Source organism: Poecilia reticulata, chromosome 2 (assembly GCF_904066995.2).
Source record: "Poecilia reticulata chromosome 2, P_reticulata-male-v2, whole genome shotgun sequence".
Classification (NCBI taxonomy): Eukaryota; Metazoa; Chordata; class Actinopteri; order Cyprinodontiformes; family Poeciliidae; genus Poecilia; species Poecilia reticulata.
In genome coordinates this window covers 13,065,746-13,092,334 of record NC_088831.1, presented here as the reverse complement: position 1 = coordinate 13,092,334, position 26,589 = coordinate 13,065,746, and the positions used below count along the sequence as shown (strand labels likewise).

The 26,589-nt window shown below is 43.6% G+C and overlaps 1 protein-coding gene across 7 annotated transcripts in view; it reads right to left on the bottom strand.

Moving 5' to 3' along the window:
• Positions 1-26,589, bottom strand: part of zeb2b (zinc finger E-box binding homeobox 2b) — an 80,956-nt gene that overhangs the window by 4,098 nt on the left and 50,269 nt on the right. For 4 of the 7 annotated variants that reach the window (XM_081597746.1, XM_081597773.1, XM_081597750.1 and 1 more), the window contains exons 2-7: positions 18,400-18,651; positions 13,735-13,803; positions 11,031-11,219; positions 8,246-8,460; positions 5,978-6,086; positions 3,088-5,096 (exon numbers count right to left, since the gene is read on the bottom strand). In XM_081597746.1, coding sequence (XP_081453872.1) covers positions 3,088-5,096; positions 5,978-6,086; positions 8,246-8,460; positions 11,031-11,219; positions 13,735-13,803; positions 18,400-18,651 — 2,843 coding nt within the window. Of the gene's footprint in view, positions 1-3,087; positions 5,097-5,977; positions 6,087-8,245; positions 8,461-11,030; positions 11,220-13,734; positions 13,804-18,399; positions 18,656-25,714; positions 26,326-26,589 lie in introns of those variants that run through there. The other 3 variants (XM_081597756.1, XM_081597760.1, XM_081597752.1) reach the window with 2 other exon arrangements.

Below are 26,589 nucleotides of genomic sequence, written 5' to 3'. Positions count from 1 at the left end.
AGTCAAAAATCACTCCAACAATCTTAACTAAGCAAGTAATTGTATGAAAAATAAATGTGATGCTGATGTTTAACTGAAAAGAAGCTAACTGCTAATCATGCTAATATGATCCGGATTTATGTATTAGACATTTTATTTTTGTGCTTCTAAATTATGAATATGAAAAAGTTGAATGTAATCAAATTTTCCAATTATTTTATAAACTATAGCTTTCAGAGAGTAAAAGAAATATTTTACTAATATGCTAACTGTTAGCTTTGCTAATCTGATAAAGCATCTTAAAAAAAGCTTTTAAAAGTTCAAGGTTAAAGAAAAACGGACATTTTTATGATGCTGAAAGTTAAAGACAAGTCACATGTAGGTTGTTTTCCCATAGTTTTAGAACTCAACAAAGCTCAACAAATGCTAATGCTAATTTGCTAAATTCACAAATGTTCAACAACATGAAGTTGGGAATAGCAAAGCACATTTTAGAAGTGAACATGTTATGATACCATGAACTGGTAAATTTAAATGCAACAATGTTGAATTCAGCTGATTATCCTTCTAGTTTAGTTACTGTGAATTTCTTGTGTTAAAGAATTAGCAATATTTGCTAATCAATGCTAACTGCTAAAGCTACTAATTTGATCAAGGGTAAAAAAAAAACACAACAAAATATCTTTTTAAATAATGTAAAATCTTAAAAGATATCTTTGAAAACAGTTGGAAGAAATTATAATTTTAAACATAATGCTGTTGCTAATTTAAATAAACACCAAAACGTCATGATTATAAATGTTTTTAAATAGAGTTGAAATAATTATTTTATCAGGAAGTTTTAGTTAGCTGTTTTACGCTAGTCTGAAAACCTATAAAATAAAACATTCATATAAAAGACTAGAAATGCTTATAGTGCAAGAACATTTTTCAGAATAAATATATTTTTATTGCAAATTTATTTTAGAAGTTAAACTGTTAAATATCTTCTTGCAACTAATTTGCTAAAATGGAAGCTAATATAGTATAACCCAATGTGAATGCCTCATGTTTATGAAAACAAATTGTTTTACTGGACTTTTGCAAAGACATGATTTAAAATGAATATAATGAATGTTAAATGGAATAAAAATGTGAGTTTTTATTACATTTTAGGAGCAGATGATTTGACCAGTTTAGCGTAAATAATTATAAAATTATTTATAATTTAGTGTTAGGCAGCCAGAACATTTGACAAAGTTCTGGCTGCTTAACTTGTATTATTAACCAAAAAAAAAAAAAAAAACATTAAGTTTTAATGTACAATTTAGTTCCATTTCAGAAGTAGAAAATATGAATTTTAGGAACTGTAATGTATTTAAGTTAAAGTTATCTGTGACAATGCTCAACTCCCAAAATAAGTTAAAACAACCAAAACTATAAAGTTCTTTTAGAAAGTATTATTATAGCTAACATATTAGGCTACCTATATATAAATAATGCAATATATTTCTGAATATTATTTACATAATTACATAATATCTTGTTTGAGAAGTTAAACAGAAACACATCTTTGCTAACATGCTAACTGCTAACTATCTTTCAATTGCTAATTTCTGAATCCACTAAAAATTATCCATCAGCATACATACATATATAGACAGATGTCATAAAATGTGCTGCTAAATACTAAAATGAAATAAATACATAATAAAAAAGGGGCAGCCTGTTGATTTGAATAAAAAGACATGCTAATATGCTAATTGCTAAACACTTACTTTCTTACAATTCCAAAAATGAAATAAATACCTACTTTAGGAGTTAAATTATTTTATTGTAAATTGATTCAAATTTTAAATCTATGGTAAGTTGAGGTTTTTGTCTTTTTCAGCAGCTTTAAATTTGTCGATTTGACATTGGAGCTAAAATACACACGGCTACACTGCTACATTTAGTGTCAAGGAAACTAAAAGAAAAAAAAACAACCTAAAGAAAGCAGAGATACTTTAGATGTAAATATTTTATTGTGCAATCTGCTGCTGAATGGCAATAAAAAAATCATCTGTGACACCATTTATAAAGCCCTAAACTCCACACAATGCTACAAGTTCATGCATTTTTGATTACCAGCACCCAGCAGCGTTTATTTCTTATAAAACTTTCAGCTCTGGAATAATATCTCCAATTTATAACTGACAGCTTCCTCATTATGAAGCGCAGCTAGCCCGGGCTAATTTTGAACTCGTGTTAATTCTGCACATTCCTTTAAAACTGTCCCCTTTTATAATGAAGATTACTCTTAAATTTAAATTAATGGAGAACAATATTACAACATTAGAGGAGTCGCGGTGAGCCATTCTTGAAATTGCAAGCTCATATAATGATTATAATCAGAAGGTGCACCTTAATGGCCAATATTGAGTCACCAAAGCCTGCTTTAATGAATATGTGTGTGATAATGTGAGGACGGTGTTTTAAGAACAGACCACTATCACTCTGCAATCAATTTGAACTGAACGCCTGTAGCTGTATTTTTAAAATCTAATTTAATAACTTAGAATAGGAAACATTATTAATACTTTTTTTTCATCAAAATGGTTCCCTCTATGTTAAACAGCCTTCAGCATTCGCTGGTAATGAACATGGAGACTGTGCATTATTAATCCACATGTAGTGAAGAAGCTCATTTTGGCGTCGGCTCGCTTTAAAATGCAGGCGAAAGCCGCAGTAGGAAATTTTAGAGAAGTGCACTGCTCCGGGCTTCACCTTTGTCATTTTTACAAAGGCCTTTCACCCATATTTAATAACAAATATCCCAGCTCTGGACGATAAAATTTGATGCTCCTTTCTTTCCAGGCTGCAAGGGGAATACCGCTACGATTCAGAGAGAATCTCCTGCTCCTGTGTCATTATCATAAACCTTTACTCTGCTAATGACATCTTGGTTTTGTCCCACCTCAGGGTGGTGTCCCAGCTGTTTATCTCTGTTGCCTTTGCCAGTTCATCCTACCTCAGGTGAGCGCTTCTCTCTCCTGACTCTTTTAATTAGCACAGAAATTAGTTCAGCACATTTCAGAGAGTCTAAGAGAGCCTGGGGCTTTTCACGAAAATCACAGGTGGCTCATTTACCTGGAAACCCGGTTTTCGCTGGTACTTTCTCCTCTGCTGCATCTCGGCAAAGGTAGCCGCCCCTGCTGCGTAAGTGTAGGCCATGTGCGGTAGGAAGCCCATTTGATCCATGCCCGGGTAAGGCCTGAGACCCGGTATGCTGGCCTGCATGGGGGGCATGAAAGTGGCCGGGGGGAAAGCGCTCTGCGGTGGAAGTGACGTGTACAAAGGTTTGGCAGCAAACGGGTTAATGCCAAAGATGGGGCTAGTGCTTTTTTCAAGGTTCCCATTGTTGGTTGAGCCTGAGAAATCCTTCTTGAGATAGGCCAAGTTCAGCGGCTCTTCGAAGTGCTCTCGGGGCGACGGGATGCTGCTGTGGTCGATGGTGATGCTGTTGACCTTCGGCCTGCTCTTGACGGTCAGTGCGTGCTTGGGCTCCTTCATGAGTCTGGGCAGAGAGAGGTCGAGCGGCTCGGCCTGCAGGTCCTCCGACGTCAGGCTGTTTGGAGTGTAGGAGCTGCTGTGGGAGTTTTTGGAAGATGTGGACGACAGGTTCAGAGGCGACGGGGTGTTGCTGCGGGAGTGGTCCAGCTTCTCGCCGGCGGACTTGCCGTTGCTGCCGAACTGGTGGTTCTTCAAATGTCTAAGCGAGTTGTCACAGTTGTTGACGTTGTTGTGGAGCTCCGCGATGGAGGGGGACGTGATGCGGTCGGCGGGCTTGATGAGAGACACGGGCGACCTAGCTGCCAAAGAGTCTTTTGGAGGAGTTTGGTGGTTATTTGTTCCAACAACCATTTCCGTGTTGTTCCTGTGCTCTAGTGGTGGGGTCCTGGTAGTGCTATACTCGTACATCTTTCGCTGCTCAAACCATTCCTTGACAAATTCCTGAGGAAGGCCAACCGCTATGGAAATTTTGAGCAGCTCCTCCGAGTTGGGCTCCATGTTCATGGCAAAGTAAGCTTTCAGCACAGACATGTGGTCCCTGTAGGGGTTAAGGGGGCCGGTGAGTCCCTTCTCAGACAAAATGGAGGAGTGGGAGTTCTTCTCCATGAATATCCCTGGTTTGTTAGCCATCAGATTCTCACTGGGCTGCAGCACAGCTTTGATCTCCTCATTCATTTTGCACAGGTAGCGTTCATGTTGGTGCAAAGGTATTGGCCCTGGGAAGGTTTCTTTGCAATACTGACAAGCGTACGGTGTAAACATGTTTTCCGGCACCTTCTCCTCCACACCTCCTTCGAGCATGTGGTTGGATTTCTCTCGTTTGATATTGCTAATCTGTCTCTTTGAGTCTGTCGTCAAGCTCTGGAGGCAGGCTTTGGCTTCGTTCACTTTCTCCAATGTGTAGTCAATGATGCTTTTGGTGGCGCCGTTGTGATTGACCAATGGAAGACCAACCTGATGCCCGCCTGGCGACGTTAACCCCTGCTTGTGCTCCTCCATCTGGTTTCCCAGCTCCTTCATGTAGGCCTTGAGCTTGGAGAGCTCCTCCGGCTTGCAGTCCATTTTCTGCCTGCACACAGTGTTGTCCACGATCTGGAGGACCTTCTGCACCTCGCTAAGGTTGTTCGCCAACGGACCTGGGTAGCCGCCGAACTGCGACTCCAGGCCAGCCATGCTCAGGTGCTGCAGAGGGCTCTGCGCCGTCGAGTTGTGGTGGTTGACGCCCAGCGGACTGGTCCCTCCCATCCCTCCGTTCATAAACGGAACAGGAGCGCCGAACCCGTGGGAAGCCATCATCAGCTTGTAGTCGTTGAAGTCGAGCGGCTCCGTTTTGATGCTCATGTGGTTCCCGTGATCAACGAGGCCCAGCGACTTGCCGTTCTCGATCTTCTGGCGCAGCTGGGTGATGGCAGTGTTGGTGGGCGAGGCGGAGGCGGAGGTGGGGGAGGAGCCCGGCTTCAGGTTGGTGCGCATGCGGCCGTTGACGGCGATCAGGCCGATGCACTTCTTGCTGCTGATGTGGGAGCTGTAGGAGCCCGAGTGGGAGAAGCGCTTCTTGCAGTTGGGACACTCGTAGGGTTTTTCACCTGAAACGACAAACAGGGACATTTAGAGGAGATTTTTCCTTCAGAATAACAGACGTTTGATCATGTCTGAAGGTTTTCTTTAGATTTTTCCAGTTTTTTATCTGGAAAATTTAATCTAGGGAAGACTAAATGTTCTTAAAGTTAGCGAAAGTGCTAAACAAATAAAGTTTGGTCAACACTTTTTTAATACAAAAGGCAGTGGTGTCCTTTTTGTTTTGCCTAAATATCCAAGAGAGTGATTTAGATTTTCTTTGGATATTTGGTCTCGATTGTTGACCAATGAATTAAAAAGTAAAAAAATTAACAAGTGACCTGTAGGTTTTTGAAGATTTTATTTGGATTTTGGCAGCTTTTTCACTCCGTTTCAGTCAAGTATCTATGGAAGCCCATTTCTGCCATTAATGAAAAAATACAAACAAAACAGGAAGTCATAAATTTGAGCTTTAATTACGAGTTTTAGTCATAATTACTGGAATAAAAGTCCTATTTACAAGTTCTAAAGTCTGACTTTTATTCTTGTAATTGTGTCCTGAAGGCTCATAATTATGACTTCCTGTTGGACTTTACTTTTTTCGTTCATGGCAGAAATCTTAACAGAGCTGCTTGCTGGAAGTCGATGCGCCTTTTAAATCTCACCTTATGGTTTTTGCTTCAGTTTTTTTCCAATAAATAATTGGAGATACTTTGGTTTTGGAGAACATATTTAATGCCCTGTCAAAAATTGCACAGTACCACAAATTCTTGCTGCTACTAGAAGCTGTTTTCCCTAAATATCTTCAATAAAATGGACATTTTCTGTCAGATTTTTTTTTGGTATTTGGTCCCAATACTTAAGATGATCAAATCAATCGGACATAAAGTCGTGTCGTGTGTAAACTCACCGCTGTGAATCCGGAGGTGCTCCTTCAGGTGGTGTTTGTACTTGAAGGCCTTGCCGCACTCGGTGCATTTAAACTTGCGGTTTCCGGCTGCTTGGTTGAGCAGTTGGTGCTGCGAGGAAACACAGACAGAGGAACGATTTTAAACACAATATTTTATTTATTTAAAGAAAAGAAGATGCACAAACATGGCGAGGGCGAGAGTTCAGCAAATATTCACAATTGGTCGGCATGACAACCAGCCAACGAGGCGTCTTGGCTTCCTCTTCCCACCTCGGCGATAGCGGAGAGAATCGCATACCTTTTAATTTCCTGGACGCTCGGCCAAAAGGAGGACTGCCTTTACAATCTGGCAGCCCAGAAAACAGAATAAATGAAAAGAGGCTTTTTTAGAGCCTTCATTAGGAGCGCCGATCTGATCTAGTTTTTCATTAATTTTGGCCTAATCAGCTCAGAAAGTATCACCTGTGCGCACGCAGTAATTGGGTCGGCTTGTGGGAACTTGATTCAAAGGTATAGCTTTATAGAACCAAACAGGATTAATTTCCGAGTGGGACGACGGCGCAGACTCTGCCCACATTCCTGGGGAGACAGATGGCAGGACACTGGGAGGACCTGGTGGGTCCAAACCTTCAGAGATCCAGCCGAGGGAAGAACAGGGTGGGGGGCGCGCGTTGCTGAGCCGCATAAACAAACAGCAACAGCTGCTTGGCCCCCCCAGAGGAGCCCTACCCGCTAAAGTTTCGTCTGCTGCTAATAGGACACAATTGCACCGTCAGGCTGCTGGTGGGCGGAGACTGAATGTTTGCATATGTATAAGCTCTAATTAGTCATATTCTAGCTAATTGGTTAAGAGAAGGAGGAGTATTAGCGCTTGTAAACACAGAAGACGGCGCGTCGCAGCGCGTGTTTACCTATCAGGACGTAATTCTTTATGTTAATCTGAATCACTCCTCCTCAGTTTTGCTGTTAATTACCAAATGTACATTTAATACACATGCGTGTTGCTTGTGTCTTGACTAATCAGCTGGTAATGAGAACGAGCAGCAGCAGGAGGAAAGGACCTAAAGAAGACATCATTGTGAAATCGTCTGGCGGATAAATAATGGTTGGGTTTTGTTCAGGCCGCTGACCGGAGCGCGGCCCGGCCCATCTGCTCACACCCAGCCTGAGGGTCAGGTGAAAGCGCTCGGATCAAACAGCCTGAGCATGTCGTCCTCGCTTCAAAGGGCGCCATGACGACCGCAGCGCACCGCGGTACGCCACATGATCTGGTAGAGCAAGAGCGCTGCGTCCTGCCTGGCAGACCGCGCTCAGGGGAAAATCAGCCCAGAGGACGGACTCTCCGATTGGTTTAGAGAGGGATGAGTGTGGACAGAGTTTATAAATGTTTTTAAAAACAACTTTCACTCATTTTTACATTTTAGGAAAATTGTATCAAAACAGATGTTAGAAACGCTCAAAACTTTGTTTATGCTATTTATAAAAACAAACTATTGGAATGAAGCTGAAGAAAATATTTCTGGGATGGATGGATGGATGGATGGATGGATGGATGGATGGATGGATGGATGGATGGATGGATGGATGGATGGATGGATGGATGGATGGATGGATGGATAACCCTGTATCTTCTCTCCCTCTCTCTTTCTCCCTCTCTCTTATCTTTCTCCCTCTCTCTCTCTCTCTCTTTCCCTCTCTCCTTCAGTCTTCATCTGCTCTCAGATTTACGGCTCTAATTTCCAAACTTATAATTACTGCCAATGTGCAGAAAGTGGAGTTAAACATCCGTGGCTGCCGGATGCTCGACTTTAAGGTGATTCATGCTAACTTCCAGCAGATCCGCGTCACATCTCGGCCGCGCGTGACATAAATCGCGGCAGAAGATCCGAGCATACACAGATGTTTATGCGGTGCATGAAATTAGAAGTGGAGGGAGGGGGCTGAGTGATGGAGAGCCCCCCCAATACCACGCCGCCCCGCAGCACAGCAGCATTAACGGCCAGGAGTGGAGCGAAGTTAAGGAGCTGATAAAAATTTCCAAATTGGAAATTAACACAATCATTCGATCGTGAACACGAGGCTGGAAAATCATATCAGAGAGGGCCATCAAAAAACCATTTAGGGCCTCAATTAAAGTTATTACCATTAAAGGATCTGCATCTTCAAAATGCCATGAAAAATTAATAATGATTGCCAATCAGAAAAAAAATGATCGGGGCGCGATGGGGATGAAATGAAACTGGCAAAATGGAGGAAGCTCCGCCTCACCTGATCCCTGGCGGGCTTGTGTGTGGCCATATGCCGCTCCAGCTGAGTGCGGTAGGCGAACGTGTAGTTGCACAGGGGGCAGGCGAAGTTCTCCTCGTTCTTCTCATGGCGGTACTTGATGTGCTCCTTGAGCGAAGTCAAACGCTTGTAGCCCCGGTCGCAGTAGGGGCAGGTCAACAGTTGGGCGAAGGCATCTGGCGTTCCAGGTGGCAGGTCTGTGCGAGAGACAGCAGGGGGGGTGAGGCAGGCCAAAAGGTCAGAGGATCAATGGCAGCTAGCGGGCAGCGTGCCCAGAGTGCTATCTGCTCCAAGGACGGCATCCGCTCAGAGCTGGACCAAGGAATATACGAGCTAAGCGGCTGCTTAGCGCCCCCACACCACCAGGGGGCCCCCAAGTGCAAACACCAGTTTTAAAGTCCCTACACTGGCTCCCTGCAGCTCAAAGAATAGACTTTAAGAAATACTGTTGTTAGTTTATAAATCACTGAACGGTTTAGCACCACAATACATTAAAGATCTGTTATTGCTGTATCAACCATCTAGACCCCTCAGATCTTCTGGTTCTGGTTTGCTCTGCATCCCCAGAACCAGAACCAGACGAGGAGAAGCAGCATTCAGCTTCTACGCACCACAAATTTGGAACAAACTTCCAGAAAACTGTAAAACAGCTGAAACACTGGGTGCCTTTAAAAATCAACGTAAAACCCACCTATTTAGAGTTGCTTATGGCTAAATTAGGATTAGAGTGTGAGTTTTGATGTCTTTGATGTTTTTAATGTTTTTGATGTTTTTAATGTTTTTATCTTTAATTTTCATCTCTCTTTCACACTGTCTATGTAAAGCCCCGCCGGCCTACAAGGGGTGCGGGTTTGAATGTTTTTATCTTTTTTAATCTTTTTTCTTTTTCTTTAAAAAAAATAAAATAAATAAATCTTTGTTATTCTGTTTGTTCAATGTCACATGCTGTTTTTATTTTAATTATGTAAAGCACTTTGAAATGCCTTGCTGCTGAAATGTGCTATACAAATAAAATTTGATTGATTGATTGAACATTTGGCGAGTTTTTAGGAAAATTGTATCAAAATAGACTTGTAGAAATGCTAATTTTAGCATCTTCTTTGAAATGTCTACAATCAGTTGAATGCGGTTAATAGTCACTGCCTGATCAAACTTCATAAACACCACAAAAAACACCAACATGTCTCGTTGGTTTAAGTCAAAACCTTTGCAGGAAAACACAGAAAAAACGGTGAAGAACAACTCAAAGCCACTTTTCTCTCACGCTCTTTTATGCTACACACAGACCCGCTGCCATAGCAACTGACTGACAACAGCTCCACTAGCCGCCAGAGCAGAATTTACATTCACATAAACACACAAAGAACAGAACCTTTAGCCTGTTAGTGTTGTTTTCAAACTTGACGCTTATTTTGTGATTATTCTGCAGCACATTGACAAACTAAAACTCGCTTTGAGTTTGTCAAAGTCAAGCTAGCATAGCTGACCAACATCCCTCCCCTCGCTATATTTTTGTTGTTAATTAAAACCTTACTGACTGTAACATGTGATACCTTGGCTCTTGTTTTCTAGTTGTCTTAGTGTTGACAATTAATAGCAAAACACTGTGTCACTTTCTTTTATGTCATTTGTACATTTAATCTTTAGCGCATCATGTTGACAACGAGACAGCTACAACCAATGGTAGCCATCGTGGGCAAGCAGGTTTTTATTGCCAACAATGTAAAGTGATGATGTAATTTAATGTTTTTTTAAACAGCATTGAATAATATAAATGTTATTCTTATTTTTTATATTTGCTACACTGTTGGAGAAATATATTAAAACTAAAACAAATACTGAAACTAATAAGGCACATTTCAAAATCGAATTTTTTAGTTTGCTACACTTGAGAGGCTAAAATCAATATTCATACCAACATCAGTACGATGTGAGTTAATTACAAATGACAGTTTGTTACAGACTTTGAGTAGAACAGGAACGACGAGGCGTTTGGTGTTGACCTGTCGGTTTGGGGGCCCACAAATGAAAATCTGCCCCCAAAAAGTCTCGGGTCGGCCCTGTGTCGGCTGGACTTCACCCTCCTCTCCTTTATGACCAATCCGCCCATAAACTGACATTCTCCATCCACCCCTCCTGCCACAAGATGTCTGCCGCATGAATCACCGAGGCGTTCAAATCCCGCCTCGGAGGTGCTGCTATCTGATTTCAAGAGGCTGCCCAGCTGTTGCTGTGAGGCTGTAGGTAAACACCCAGGCATCCGGCGAATCTGTGGGACCAACAGCTGCCCGCTCCTGTCAGCGGGAAGAGCCGCTGCTCGCTTTTCCACAGATTCCAGCCGGACAAGCTGTTACCGCGGGATTCACGCTTTCTCACGGATTACCGAAACGCTTCGCTTCGGGAGGTTTTAGACAATAAAACGCTGGTTTTGGGGGTTTCGCAGCTGCAGCTTTTCAAAACAAAATTGAGTAAATTCGGAAATGTTGAAGCTTGAAAGACTTAACTATATTTTAAATGTGTTTTACATTTGCAGTTATATTACTAAAACGTTAAATAATTTACATATTATGTTTTAAAGACTTTATTTCTGTTAAATATGTCAGTTTTCTACTTTTAAAACTACAATATTACATTAGATCCATTAAAAAGCACATTGTAATACAGAAACATGAGCTTAATTTTTTATTACCTGCTTAAAGATTGTTATTTTCATCTGGAATAACTGCATTTACCTCTAGATAGGTGTTTTAATGTTTCGGAGTCGTACCGTTTTCCTCGGGTCCCGTTGCCTCCGGCGTTCCCAGCCGGCTCAGCTCCTCCGGGGCTTCTGGGTAAATGATGGCGGTGTCGCCACGCTGCAGGTACTCGGCGATGCTCACCACGTGGCTGTCGCCGTCGTCCAGCTTTCGCTTGGCGAAGAAGTCCTCCAGCTCTGAAGTGCAATCCATGCTTTTGACTGCAGACAGGAAGGAGGAGGAAGAAGAAGAAGGAGAGGCGGTGAGATAAATTCAATTCACTTTTCTTTTTTCTCCCCAGAGAAATGTCTTACAGGAGAATATTGGGAACATTGGGGAGGAAATGCGATGAAGATAGCCACCCTGAAACATTGCAGCAGTGCTTTGGGGGGGATACATCTAAATTACCGGGTTTGCTTGTCATGCCATGTCTGCTAAAACAAGAACTGTAACTTAATCCGGACAAAAATCAGAGATAAATGTGCCACTATGAGCTGCTGAGGAGAAAACTTCACTGACCTAATTTACCTCAGACAGAAAATCTGATTTTCATGTCAGGAAAATAAAAAAACAGCACCCTCATTCACGTACAACCCCACATATATACACAATCACGGCTTAATCAGCAGCAGCGCCACGTTTCTTTCTATCAGCTTTCACATAAAAGGTCAATCAAGAGGCCGTGGCTTTTGTTGGTTCTGTGTCGAACAGATTACCGAGGCCAAACCACAAGCCGGAGCACGAAAGGAGAAGAAAAGAGACACGCTCTGCCATGGCTGAGCCCAACGTGTCTTAAGCCAGCCAAAGTGCTGAGGCCACACAATGTGAAATTATTTCCCAGTCCCCTCTCTTCAGGGAAACTCTTAAGCTGCAGCCTGGAGATAGCTGCAAACAAACAAAACCCCCCAAAAACCTGAGCAGAAAGGGAAACGGCAGCCTTCATTAGTCGAGCTGACTTTCAGAAACACACAAACATTCGACGTTTGCAACCTGCAGACTTTCTTTCAGCCGGTTTTGGCGTCTCATCAGGCGTCCTTCCCCTGTTAATGAGGCTTTTAAACCACGAGCCAAGGTGAGGTTTAAAGAGCGGTTTGTTCGGCAGCCAATTTGCAAAAGGTCAAGGTAGTAGATATTTGGATGTCAAAAATGGCACTGAAATGTCACCGGTGCCAATGGATCACTTTGGAGACGGGTGACGGCAGAATTTATAGCATTCTGCTGAGCTAATTGAGATTGTTGCGTTGACGATTGATCATTCAATCCAATCTACAGAGCAAACGCCACGTATCGCGTTTGGGTGGAAAGCATAAGGGGAGAAACCTTTATTCCAGCAGCGCAGGAAATCACCTGGATCAGAGTGTGCTTTGGCACCGCGACGTGATCGAACTGCTCATGCCTTTAAACAGAATCACATGTGATCCAGTGGCGGAGAGCTCCGACTGCATCGTTTCCAGAAAAGAAAAACTCCTTTTAAGCGGTTGAAATGGAAAACATTTGCAGCATTTGGAGCGAGAGAGAGAAGAGAAAACACCACAACGAGCGGAGAGTAATCAAAGCTGAAGTGAAGGCTTTGAGGCGGGCCTGCGTGGCGTTCTGTGGGGTGAATTCGGTTCACCAGAGCAGCGGCCCAGGCCAACTGTTGAGGTGGCCCGGATGAAATCATGGAACAGAGGGGCGTGTGGAGGCAAATCAGCCCCACACCTCGGAACGCGACATGGCAGCTCGGGTTCAGCTTCACCAGGACAAACACTGTTTAATTAGTGGTTTGCTTTTTCTGTTTTTCAGGTGCCAACATTAAGACATGACCCGCCTACGGGTGGCACATCGTCTGACAGGACGGTGACGTTTGGCTACGTCCCTCTCTGCTGCGCTACAGCTCTGCGACTATCGTTTACCAAGTCCTTTTTAGTTCTGATTGGTTGACACAATCTTGTTTTTGGTGGTCTTTTCTTTGTTTGACTTGTCCAAATTTAGTGTAACGTCAGACTTTGGGTGTGTTCACACCTGACCGTCCGGTAGACTCTGTTCAACTGGCGACCAAAGTTGCAACATTTGCTACGGCGTGGTTCACTTTCACACTGCACTGTGTCAAAAGATACAAACTAGTTGAAAAAAATGTTCCCCTCCTTGCCTGTGGGGGTGCTGCACCAAGAACTACTGAAGGAAACAACACAAAGCACTGAGCGCAACTTCCTTCTTCACGAAACAAAAACAAAAATGGAATAGTGTCAGATTGTAGCGGTTCAACGACTTCTACAACCGGCATTTCTCTTGTTAGCGCTAGGCTAACACGTTTGTTTTGGTTGAATTTACCCAGAATTGCCTGCACTGTACTCTGAACCCTGCACTTCCTGCTTTTGGAGCGGTCTCCGGTTCACATATGCATTCAAAACACACCAGAGTTCAGTTCAACTGAACTGAGACAGAGGTTTGTAGGCGGACCTGAGTTCACGCCTCCCCAAATGAACCAAACTTTCTAGCCAAACAAACTGGACTAAACAGGACTGGTGTGAATGTTGATTTCAGAAAATGTATCAAAAGATTGTAGAAATTCAACATTTCATGCTTCAAATAAGCAGAAAAGATTTCTTCTGAAATTTTCTGCTACAAAAAACAAAACACTTTGTGCAGCAAAACTTCATTGTTTTTCATGTTATTGATGTTTGATTAGTCCTGATTAATCCAACACATCAGTGAGAGCAGATTAGAATCCAAAGTCGGGAGGTCTTGACTCACCTGTACCGTTTCCAACTGCCTGCAAGGTGGCTTCAGGCCCCAGGGTATCAAAATCATCTTTAATTTCATCTGCAAACAGAAGAGACAGAATAGGTAGGGAGGGTGAGCGATGCTGACAACGAGGCCTTTAAGAAGAAGAAGAAGGTATGGAGAAAGCAATAAAAGCACCGCTGTGCATCGCAGCGTGCCGCTGCTTTGTTCAGCATGCCTAATGAATGCTATCATCAGGGCCAGACAGTGACTTATTTACCTTTAACATGACAACAAGCGGCAGGGGAGGCGAAGGAAGCTTCAGTCGCCAAACACAGCGATTAAATACAACACGGAGCACATCCACCTGAGCAATCACAGAGCTCCAGCCAACACGCAGGCTGAGCTTATTACTCCCCGGCTGTGACGCCGCTGCAGTCCTCTGCATGCGCGATCACGCCTGCTTTATCGCACGTCACGTGGTGGATGCCTCTCTATCCGAGCCATTGTGAAAAGCGCTCGCATTTTTGTGATTCGCCGCAAAGCCCCGGCAGAGAGTCGGTGCCTCGCTCCTGGAACTAAAAAGAATACAAACCCTCGACCACAAATGAGCAGTTGTAGCTGCAGGAACATTTCTCGGCGGCAGAAATAACCTCATCGGTCCAGGGTAGACCTCAAGTGGGCGGGGCGAAGGAGTCGGTGTTTTCAAGCAACAAAATGGGCAGGCGAGGCCTTTAATTCTAACTTTTACATGCATGATACTGAAGGAGGACGTGAGTTTTTGACCATAAAGAGACAGAAAGACATCCAGACAACCTTTTTGATCCATCGCTAGGTCATAATTAAAGAGCAAACCTCTAGAAATCTGTGTTTTTGTGCCTGTGAGGCCACACGGAGCAGGCCTAATCAGGGTAATGGCAGCGTGCCCGTGCAGACAGACTCATATTGTCCTGGCACAGGTGAGGCAGCTGTAAATAAACAGCGGATTGAGAGAGGCTCATAAACAAAGCCTCTCTTGACAAATTTTTCCTCCACACGAGGACACCGGGCGGACAATCAGCCTAAGAAGTTGCCGGTCCCTCCTTCCCGCCCTGTTGGTGCAAATCAAATCAAGGTGCTTCCGAGAACATGCGCCGCTCATGCACAAGGGCAAGTTTCATATCCATACTAATGCATCCGTTTCTGGAGATTGGAGGAACCTGACGGGGATAATACAGGAAAGGGTTGTGGGAGTGCATGTTGATAATAATGTCGTCCTGCTTACATTACTGCACACAAAGGCCAGAAGCAGCAGGAATTTTTATTTTCAGCCGAAAACAATGGGACTCGACAGTTTGTGGAGCTCGCAATTCCAGGGTTTGCTCGGAATTAGAGGCATGGCTTCGGCGGTGGGATGATAAATATCCCGGTCAAAGGGTTTACAGAATAATGACAGACTCTTCAGATGGGTAGGGTAACATCTTGCTGTCTTTCTTCCCTTCCTGTACATGTATGGGAAACTAAATACATAAATAAAGGCAGTCAAAACAGATTAAAATAACCCCACAGGTATCAGATATCTGCATGTACGAAAACCTCCCTACAGGGGCAAGAACTCCCCCGCATTTCCGTGTCCTCGTAGGCACCGTGTTTGCTTTGGGTAATCAAATTTGCCTGCATGCTTTCGGGCTGACGTGGAGGGATGACCGGTGGGATTAACTGGCCCTTCACTCTCCCTCTGTTTACCTTGGAAAACTTTTGGTTATCTGCGGTTGTCTGAGAGCGGCTGCTTCCAGTAGGAGGTAGGCTAACACCGCGCACACCTCTCAGGCTGTGGCGTACACGCACACACACAGATCTGTGGGCTAGATTCAGTGTCATTGTGGCGGAATCACCAGAAACTGCAAAAAGACGCCAGAATTTCCACATCTATGTCGAGTATATGCGCATGTTGTGTCCCTGGGAAGCATTTCTAGTGGTATTTTGTCAGCAGTAAATCACAGGCGACTCCAGACACCTCCTTGAAGAGTGATGTTGGGGTCTGAAGGGGCTCAGGAGGAGCCCAGACTACCTCAGTGGGGCCCGACTGTAATTCCACCTATTTTCATAGCCGCTCTGATGGTGTTTATTTTCAAAACATTCCTATTTTTACGGCCAGTCACCGCAGTCGCAGGATCTTTTAAAGTCTACCCCCCCGACTTTGGTGTGTTTTAGCCTTGGGTATCCTGAATCTGTCAGGTTTGAGTAAACGGTTGTTGAACTGCAGGTTATATTCTGTGTTTTAACAAGCAAATAACAGGGAATCTAACTCTTGGCGGGCCGGATTGACGTCTCAAACAGTACGTCTATTGTGAAACGGCTTACAGAGGAATCCATATCACTTTACTGTCCAGGTCTTGTCACGTTGCCAACTCAAATTTAGGTAGATTTCTGTACAATTTTACAGACCACCACAAACTGTAATGATTACTTAAGGGAAAAGGACACAGTTTCTATTTCTATTGGTGTTTTTATGCAAATAAACAGCTGAAAGTATTTCACATCTAGACACCGAAATATAGTAACTGAGCCAGTCAACACATCCTTCTTCCAGAATCGTACGTCCGTTTCAATCAGCTTCCCCGCGAGTTGCAACAGGAGAAAATGAGGAGAAAAGCAAGACACAGGAATATTTCTGTTGAATCAGGAAGGGATGCACCTTCTGGGGGAACAGAACATGCCCTCTTCCAGAAAACAACCAGCCAAACAGGCAGAAATCTTCCCGACCTTCTGGAGAACAGCTAGAAAACAGCAGGTGATTTATTTGAGAACGTCTGTCAGTGATAATGATGTCATGCTTTCCAGCACATTGCGTCCAGCTTCGCTGTGGGATTGAGGAATGTCAAGGACAACGCCAGGCGCAAGATTGTACCCTGGAATCAGAGAGAGATCCCTGATAAACTTTACTTTACTGTCTTTATCGTCTTCTTTCACCAGAAGCTCAAAGAATATGTCCCATGAAGGTTTCACCTGAACGCAGACCCTCAGAGACCCAACAAACGTCTCTGTCCTCTACACTCTTTCTCATTCGGAGACCTGTATAACAACTCCTGATAGGGGAGTGACAGCAGAATCGTGAAGCAAGGAGGGAGGGTGCCGACTTATCTCAGGCCCGAGCTATGTGCTGAGGTATCACTGTAGACACTAAGGCACCGTGGAGGAAGAAAAAAAGAAAAAAAGTCCGGCTGGGAAACACAGCAGCCGCAAGATTGGGAAAGAGACTCCCAAACGCTCTAATGAACTTGACTTGCTCTCCGAAATATGTCAGCCAGTTTATCACACAAGAAGCAGATTATCTGGAAATTGCAACATAGTTGAATTACAGACATTATGGCACCGCAGGTCTTTATCAAATAAACAATTACCGTATGCAATGACAGCTTGTTTATCCTTTATCTTGATTTATTTACCAAACCGTCTCCTCTTTCTTCCACCCCTTAAGCAGCCAACACGAAGCGTTATTTAGAAGAAGTTTTTTTCTTTCTTCCGTCCCTAATAAATGCGCAACTCCACCCCCTCCCACACCCTCCGTATTAAAATTTAAGACTGCTGAATGTTCCCCCGTTCTTTCGGCGCCGTGCACAGCCAGTTCATTAGCAGAAATGAATAGCGAGGCCCGGCTCATTTAGATGGGCTGTCTTACATGACTTCTCGCCATACTCTGTTCCTGTCACATGCTTCCAAGAATCATTGACTCTTATTATACATGTAAATGGCTATCATAAAAATAAAAATTTCATTTAAGATTGTTAATGACCTTTTTTTGCAGCAGTCTGCCTTCCTTTAATGATTATACCCTGCCCCCTAATTAAAAGTATTTATCTTTCAAGCATCCGTGACTGGCACCTCCTGAAATGGGAGCTGCTCAACAAAAGACCATCACTCAGTCAGGTTTGGGGAGGCATCACCTGCCAACCTTTAATGTCTTGCATCTCCTGCACAATCTGCAGCTTTGACTCCTTCCTGCATTGTTTTTTCCTACATTACTGTAAATATTTTCCACTGTTTGGCTCAGAGCGGGTCTTTTCTCTAAGCGCTAACCAAATGGTCCACCGCCGCTCGTGGAGAAACTGTTTATCACGTCTGTCTGCCGAGATGGAGGGGGGCGTCGCCATCAGACCTGGCTTTGATCGCTGTTTGCAAAACGCTCCGTGCCGTTTGCTTGAGTCTACACCAGCACCAGATGGGTGGGGTTTATGGCATAAGATAAGTTCCACAAGTGGCAGGATGTGCACACAAAGCGCCCGGGATTCAGCTTAACGGGTAGTTTTTGGGGATTGGAAGCTCACCTGAACCTCAAACATCTGGTGAAACTAAGAAAAGCAAAAGAAAGAATTAGTTTAGTGGAATATCTTAGACGCTCCACCTGTCTCATCAGGAACAGTGCACCACACAACGGACTCTATAGAAGCTCATCATGCTTTATAATTGATTTTTATTGATTATGGAAAGGCAACATGAATCAAATCCTTCCTCCAGGTCAAGAAGGGATTCAAGGCAACTCAAGATGAAACTTCCCAACCCTTCTGCACCTGTTTTCTTCATCAAATCCATCGCTTTTACCATCTGCCATCATCCAGGCTCTTAAAATTGGTTTTCACATAAACATATGTGGTATAGATGAAACCATGTGCAACCTATGTTGCAGATTTCGGGGTTGAGGCTTCGGACACTCACCAGTACCGTCGACCGAGGCACTCAGGATGTCGTTGTCAGGCCAGATGTGCTCCACTCCGCTGTCCCGCATCTCGTCGTCCTCTTCGTCCTTGGTCAGCAGGCCGTGGCTCTCGGCGCGTGGCGACGCCTCAGGGTTGGTGAGGCTCGCCGGGCTGCCCGTGCCGTTGATCAGGGGGTCCTCCTCGGACACGGGGAGCTTGTCCTCCTCCTCCGTCTCTGAGCTTGTCTCCACCACATTCTCATAGTTAAGAGCTGCAAACAAGAAAGAGAGAGTGGACAGAGAAAAGCCGGTCAGTACTGGGAACTTATTTGGACTTCGGCTGGGGGGTTTACAACCCAATTACAGCATCTGCGACTGGAATTTGTAGCTGAACCGCAGCGGTGGGCAGACAGCTGTCCAGGAGATGCGGGCCAAAATAGCCGCTAATTTTCAGTCCTGCTCACATGCCTCAGATGCCGCTGAGCTGCACCTTTCAGAATGGCTCGGCTCTGAAACATGCCACCCGGGCTTTAGATGCTCCACATAGCAGATACGGTACCGCAACAGGCTTAACTTATAGTCATTTCGATTATTTCATATGATACTGTAAATCTAAATGCTTTTTGATCATAAACGCAGCACACACACACGGCTGCTTCCTCAGCACACAGGTCCCTGACATATGCCTGGCTTTCTTAAAATAGACAGCCTGTAAATAAGGGCTGTGAACTCAATCAAAGGTGGCTCTCGCGCAAATTTGTCACCGCCAACGGCTGTTCTTCAGCGCATACACGCCTCGGCGTAAATCACTGCAGAAAACGGACGTCGGTGGGCTTTTTGGAGCGGCGCAGATGCAGCACGAGGCGAGCCAGGAGCGCATGGCATCGCGTGGAGACACACCTCATTGGCACAGCTTCAAACTTCTGCTGCAATCAATACGTTCAGATAGAGTTAATACTGCAGAATAACGAGGCAGGACAGTGAACTTTGTGGCCCTTTTAGGACAACAAGCCTAATTAAAGTGTCTTTATGCAGAAGTAGGAGCTCTTGGACCGTTTCGAAACAAGAGTGCCAACCAAACGATGTCCACGCATGACATTTCTGAAAACATCATGCATATGAAAAGATAAGCCTCCCCGCCGCTTCTCCTAACACGTCTCCCTGCGACTGACCGGTCTGCACTTGCCTCCAGCGAACAACTGCACAACAGGTGCAAATTAAAATGAAAACGGGGCTTTCAGACGGGGGAGCGAGGAGGGAGGAGGAGGAGCAGGAGGGTGGGAGAGCGGTGACCTGCCTCGAATACCAATCGGCGGAGGAAACAAAACCTTTTCAAGAGGTGTGATCACAAGGGTTTAGGCAAGTTCAGACTCAGTAATGCTCCTTGCGGATGACAAAAAAGGCAACCCAGGCTGGAGATGCTGGGAGTTCCTGGGTGGTCCACATCCACCAAACAGCTCTGTACCTGTTTGGATATTTCATCAAAAGTTTTCTCCTGCTATTTTAAAGTTTTGCGTCCTTGCACATTTCCAAAGCGTTCTCAGCCATGTCTGTCCCATCAGCTCTGTGTCCCTCCCTCCCAGCTTCCAGAGGAAAGAGGGGGGTTGCTGCTAGAACAAAAGGCGGAGAGGCTTGGGAAGCTATCAACCCATCCCTGTGAACCTGATCCCTGGATGCAGATTCAATGACGGCGGAGCAGGGGCCGGCTGAATGAAATTATCTAAGGCTGGACAGGTTTTAAAGGGCCCATTCTTCCCCAATAAAAGGAGTGAGGGAGCTTCTTTTTGTTTCCGCACACATCCAGGCACAGCAAAGCGCACCGTTCCTGACTTCCCACATAGGGAATGAGGGGAACGCTGCCCTTGCCGATCCAGCTAACTTCTCGGGACTTTCGGTTATTTTTGTCCCAAGTTTGGAGTGTTTTCTGCTGCTTCCGAGCAAAACGGGGGTGGCACTGAACTGTCTGAACGCAAAATCATCTCCGAACGTCAGCTGTCAACGGGCACCTCCAAGAAGGCAAAATGACAGCGGGGCGCTCGTCAAGTCAAACGCGTAGTCTTAACACGGAGAAAGCTGCCCATTGTTGAGGTGCCACCGCTGACAGGAGCCGCTCCCTCTGCGAGCGCCAAGCATCTATTGGTATTGTGTCACGCAACAAAGTAATTCTAACCTACTAATATTTCGCAGGCAGCTTTTTCATCTCCCCCGAACATCGGTCTTAATCAGTCTTTTGTGTCTTTTGGGAGAGAAGAAGACAAAAAGGAGATAATGTTTACTCCTCAAAATGCCTCTTCTGTCCTTTTCTTACCTTAAGTGTCATCCTTGACAAAAGCAAATTATGGATGACGCTCGTTTTTTCCTTCTGCTACCTGTTTCTTCCCTTCGAGTTGAGCTTTGCAGATAATTAAAATGACACATGCTTTTAGAGTATCTGACATAACGTGGTATTATTCTGTCATTTAGTGGAGAAAAGGAACAGAGCCAGGGCTGATATTGTGTATCGATTAGGGTGGTTGGAAGGGAATCTGACTGGAGCGACTTGGTAGAAGGCACAGACAGTTCAGATATGACAAAGACGCAGGGGGAATTAAAGTAACAAACCTCAGGTCTAAAATAATTGTGTTTATGAAGGGCTTGACAGCAAAAAAACATGCTGTCAATGGTGGAGTTATAATCAACTGCGGCTAAATGGTTGGAAGCATTCAGAGAAAAAGTAATTCAAAGGAATAAACAGTGACCAATTCTGGCACTTGTCGCATTTCCAGCTGAAGGTTTGGCATCACGGTTTGTTCGACTGTCAATCCAGTACTGGACACCCAACAATCCACCATTAGCAGGAATAACTCTGACTGATGCAAAGACCTCTTAAGGTCCCCCAACCGCATTTCCATCACTTTGAGGTCTGGACTTTGGTTAGGCCATTGCAACACCTTGATGCAACACGATGGACTCACATTTGCCTCACCAATACCTGGGCTAGAGGTATTCATGGTCAACTGAATCACTACAAAACAAACCCAAATCATGAGCCCTCCACCACCGTCCAACACAGCAAGATTGAGGTTTCCTCAAGAACATCCTTCCACGTCTTTTTCTGATTGTCCTGTAATATTTAACCTGCTAACTAAGGCCAGTGGAGTCCAAGATGGCGATTTTTGAGCATTATGCATTTTGATATCAGGGTGTTTTAGTTGCAAAGTCCAATCAAGTTGTTTAAAACAGGCTTTGAAACATCCTTAACATGTGATCCAGAAAGCTTTTTTTCACATTTACATTAAACTTTAGAGCAGCACAAACTCTTGGTATCCGTACATTTGCCCACTTGATGATGATTAGTCACTACAAGGCATTTGATTTGCTGCTACTTTACTCCTAAATCTTTCGGTAGCAGGAGGAATGGACGTGTTGCACCAGCCAAGACTTGAAATAAAACAGATTTCAGCCTAAAAAACCTGAGCTCAGCTGTGTTTTACCTGCAGGGTGCTGGGGAAAATCATTTCACCAAACTAACAGGTATAATCACATTTATTTAACAATCCCCAAGTAGCTAAACCGGAGCCCACAGGAGGCTGTGTTAAAAGGCCTTCCTGCTCGAGTGTCAGAGCCAGAGAGAAGCAGCTCTGTGGAGGTGATCGCTGCAGGGAGAATGACTAACACCCACGTTGGCGCTCTCACGCTCACCCCGGCTGACTTTTTTCCCTCTTTTTTAAAGTCAAGTGTCGAGGCTTAGCTCCAGGTGACACGCTCGGCCTCCTACGCCGATAATGAGCCGGGACATTCTCCCTATTGGACGATAACTGCTCGCGCTCGCTCCCTGTCTCATGAATGTGAGCCAAGCGGATCACCTGGATGGCTGCGAGGGAGAGACGGGGATGCGGAGCCGAGTGTGTGTGTGTGTGTGTGTGTGTGTGTGTGTGTGTGTGTGGGAGGGCATTAAGGTGGAAGCGGGGTCGCTGCCTCGTGGCTACGGCCGGCGGTAGCGGATTCTCATGATGACCTTTTGTCTGCCATTGTTCACGTCTGCAACAGTTTAAGCACTTCCTCGGGTAACTCTGATAGAAACCTCACACCGACCGAGGGCAGCAGCTTTCCTCCACATTTTTACACTTTCAGACAACCTTCATCCTGTTTTTTTTTTCTAAGCTGGCCAAACCGGTAAGAATAATGTAAAAAAAAAAAAAAAAAAAGCTGCCCGGTGACGAGAGCCGAGTCCAGACAAAAGAAAAGCAGACATGTTTGGATATTTTGTGCTATCTTGTCTCAGTATAATGGCGTGATCGAGCACAAGGGGCAAATCGGGGCCAAGTCGGTGAAAGGACGGTGGCAGAGGGCAAACAAAAGCTCTGAAAAGAGACAGCGAGAGTGAGGGGAGGCGGCGGGGAGGGGGCGACATGAGGGAGACGATGAATGGTGAAAACTCAGTGAAGTGTAAACGCAACCTGGGTGAGTGAGTGAGTGTGCGTGTGTGTGTGTGTGCGTGTGTGTGTGTCTGCAGAGACGGGGGAGTGAAGTGAGTAAGTGTTTGTTTGACAGATAGAAGTTTCTTACAATTTGGGTGTTTAACAGATGTGTTTAACCTTTATTACACCCAGAACAAGCAAACGATTTCACTTTCCTTCAGGAAAAACAAAAAGTTTTCATTCACTAAAACGTTAATTTTAGAGAATTAAGGATTTTTAAAGCTTGTTCGAAGCATAAAAGCACAAAAAACAAAGTTGAATTACATTCTGGAAATCTTGGAGGAAAATAATGAAAACATATTTTTAATTCAAGCTTTTGATTTATACTGTCATAACTTTCAAAAGAATATTTTTCTAATTTTTTAAGTGTTTTCTGTCTATTTTTATTTACTTTTAATATTTATTAATTTTTTTTTACTCATAGTTTTTCGTTTTTACTACAACTTATTAATATTTCTAATATTTTTTCCTGTAATATTTTATTCAATCTTCCATTTTTCCATTAATTTACAGACTCATATTTTATTTGTTCTTATACATTTTCATATTGTAGTTTTTTTCTGTAATATTTTTCATGTTTAACGTCTTTATCTTTTCTTTTTTTTACATTATTTGGTTTTAGTAGAGAGAAACTTCGTTTTTAAAAGTCTCTTAATTTTATTTTATTTTATTTTTCTCCCAGGTTATATATTTTACATTTAAATCCTTATGGTTGCAAACTTACATAAACGCTTAGGTTTTGGGACATTTGGGTCATTTAAAAAGAAAAACTGTGTCTCAGCAGGAGTTTTTTTGCAAATAAAAACCAGATCTATTTCCTGTTTTGCATCATCCTGTCCAGTTTCTCCTGCTTCTCGCCCATAAGGAGACCTTCGCTGCAGCACTGACTAATTCAATTAATGTGCCATTTATTTGCAGAGGAGGCCCAGGCAACAGGCTGGGGAGGGGAGGGGAAGCTCAAAGGTCCCACCTTTGCCGGGTCCTGCACGGATTCACCATCTGTGCCCCGTCCCCTCCGCCTCCTCCGCCTCCTCCTCCCAGTTCACACATGTTCCTCCCTCCAACAAATGTTCCAAGTAGACCCTCCTCCCACCTCCCCTGTCACACAAGCCAAAGAAGAAGAATAAAAAAGACACACAAAAGCTTCCCCTGGCTGCCCTCAGGACTCCCAGGCCAGGAGAGGAGAGTGGGAGGAAGGAGAACAGAAAGGCTTACAGAGCTTATATCTTTTATCCCGACTCAGGTGAGCTTCCGGATGTTGCACACGTCAAGCAACGGGACGAAGGGGGAGGAAAAAAAACTGGTTAAAATTAGAAAATTTAATTTATTTGATAATTTCCCAGAATAATTAGAGTTAATATGGGTTAATTAATATGCAAATCTCTCAGCAGATGTTCAGCAGCGAGGCTGAGGAAAATACAGCCCCCTTCTACTTTCTCCTGCCTGGTTTTGGCTGTCAGTTATTGGGCCGTAATTACTGTAACTAACCAAACACACACACACACACACACACACACCGAAAGAATTAAAAAGAAACGTTTGCTGGATGAACCGCTTCCAGTTTTGGAGTCGTCGCCAGGCGAAGTGGGGGCTTCTTCACGTGCACATAAAAGGGAGACCATCACTAATTTCCCCTCCTTTATAAAAAAGCCCCATTTTTCCTGCTGCGAATGAGAGCAGCAAGTGCTTTAAAGTACGTGAAATCTGCGGGACTTTGTTTCTCAATGTGCGTGTAAACGGAGACTGTAAGGGGAGAAGAGGCACCTGCAGGTTAATGGTGTAGAAACACGGCTAATAAAACAGATGTGTGCAATCGATTTCCAGTCAAGACACGTGTTTATGTGTTAAAGCTGAATATGAAAGCATTAAAAGGCAAGATTTTCAAAATAAAACATCGTATGACTGCTTTTAGTGTCATAATTAGCATCTTAAGTAACTGATCAGGTGGGCTATAATCAGGGAAGTGATTAGGCTTTGAATATTTTCAACAAGCTTTAGCTCTGGACCGTTTTTAGCACACATAAAATGACTGTTTACACTAAAATGAAACATCAGACTAGAAGCAGCATTAGCATGTACTTTCAGCTAAAGCTGTAGCGCTAATTTAGTGTAAAACCTACTGCTAATTTTTTATGTTTTTCTTTCTAAAATGTACAATATTTACTTCTGGACTTCACAAATACTGTTAAAATCAGCGTGAGCTAAAACTGGCATTAGCAAGTGACGTGACTGTTAGCATGCTAATGTTACTGTCACAATGCTAAATTTAAAATTTATTGTACTAATTTAAAATGCAAAAATTTCTGTCATGGCTCTTAAATGCAATACGTGTGTTAAAATTTCTTAAAATATGTAGCTAGCTTGTTAAAATTAAAGCAGAAAACTGCTCTAAAATTACAATTAGCATGCTAACATCACTGCTAATATTTTAAAATTACGATCAACTTGCTAAAATTACTGTTATGGCTCTAAAAAATAAAAATTACAATCTGGATAATAAAACAACTATTACCATTTTACAGTTAATGTTACTTAAATCAATTCAAATCCTAAAAATTACTGTTAGTACCTTTAAATAATAATAAAAACATACTTTTAAGGCTCAAACATTAGAATTTGATAGTTAACAATTAAAAAGGTTCTATTGGTATGTTAGAAATAAGAACTAAGAGGCAAAAATAGAAATAATAAATTCTGCTTTAGCATGCTAAAATGGCAGTAAATGACTTACTTATAAATACAAATTATATTAAAATGAAAGGTTTTAAAAATAAAACGTTACATAATTCATTTTAGGACCAAATACAAGCCTAAAGTCACAAATTCAACCCGTTTTATGTTTGTATCGTTGAATATTTTCATCAAGATGTCTGACTTCGTTCATGGATTCCTCCCTGGAGACGAGGGAAAAATATCCAGGCCTGTCTGCGGACGACCCGGCGCTCTCCTGTGGTCGGCTCTCTCCAATAATAAGGAACAGTGTGTGTTTGTGTGTTATCTAAATCGCTTCTCCTCATCTCCTCCTCTGTCTCAGAGGGACACGGTGGCTCAATGCCACGGCGTCCACGCCCCACACCGACAGCAGCAACATGATAACATGGCATGTGGAGGATTTTTATTAATAGGAGCACACACTCAGGTGGTGGAATCTGCTGACTTGTAGTCAGGTTTTGAGGTGGGGTATTATCAGCTCGGACTATTATAGAAACCCCACTTTGTGTGTGTGAGTGTGGCGGCCCTGTGAGCCCTGAGAGCCACCGCGATAACACATCTGCTTCGGGTTCATCTGTTTATGAATCACTCCTATCTGCCTTGGAAGTGCTACACCGATCCGGTGTGAGTGGGAGTGGACGTCTGTCTCTGTCTGTGATGTGTTGTACCTAACCTAACTGTGTGTTTACAAGGGAGGAGAGCACACAGATAAAAAGGAAGGTGGTGCAGGGGAAGATCTGCTTTGATCACAGGAAAAGATGGGAGCTAATAACAACCAAAATGCTATAAAATCAGCTTGTAGCTCTGATGTTTTTAGAAACAAGGCTGGTACGTCGGTAAAAGGTACAGAAATTATTGTGTTCTTTACGCTTTAATCACTCGATTCATAGTATTAGACAGGCTTAGCTCTCTGTGTTTCAAACACGAAGCAGTACTTCATCTTTTAATTAGGTAATAGGAAGTGCTGGGTTGTTTTGGGCTAAAACATGTTCTAATAAATATACTTTCTTTTTAGCACCTGCATAAAATTTTATGAGC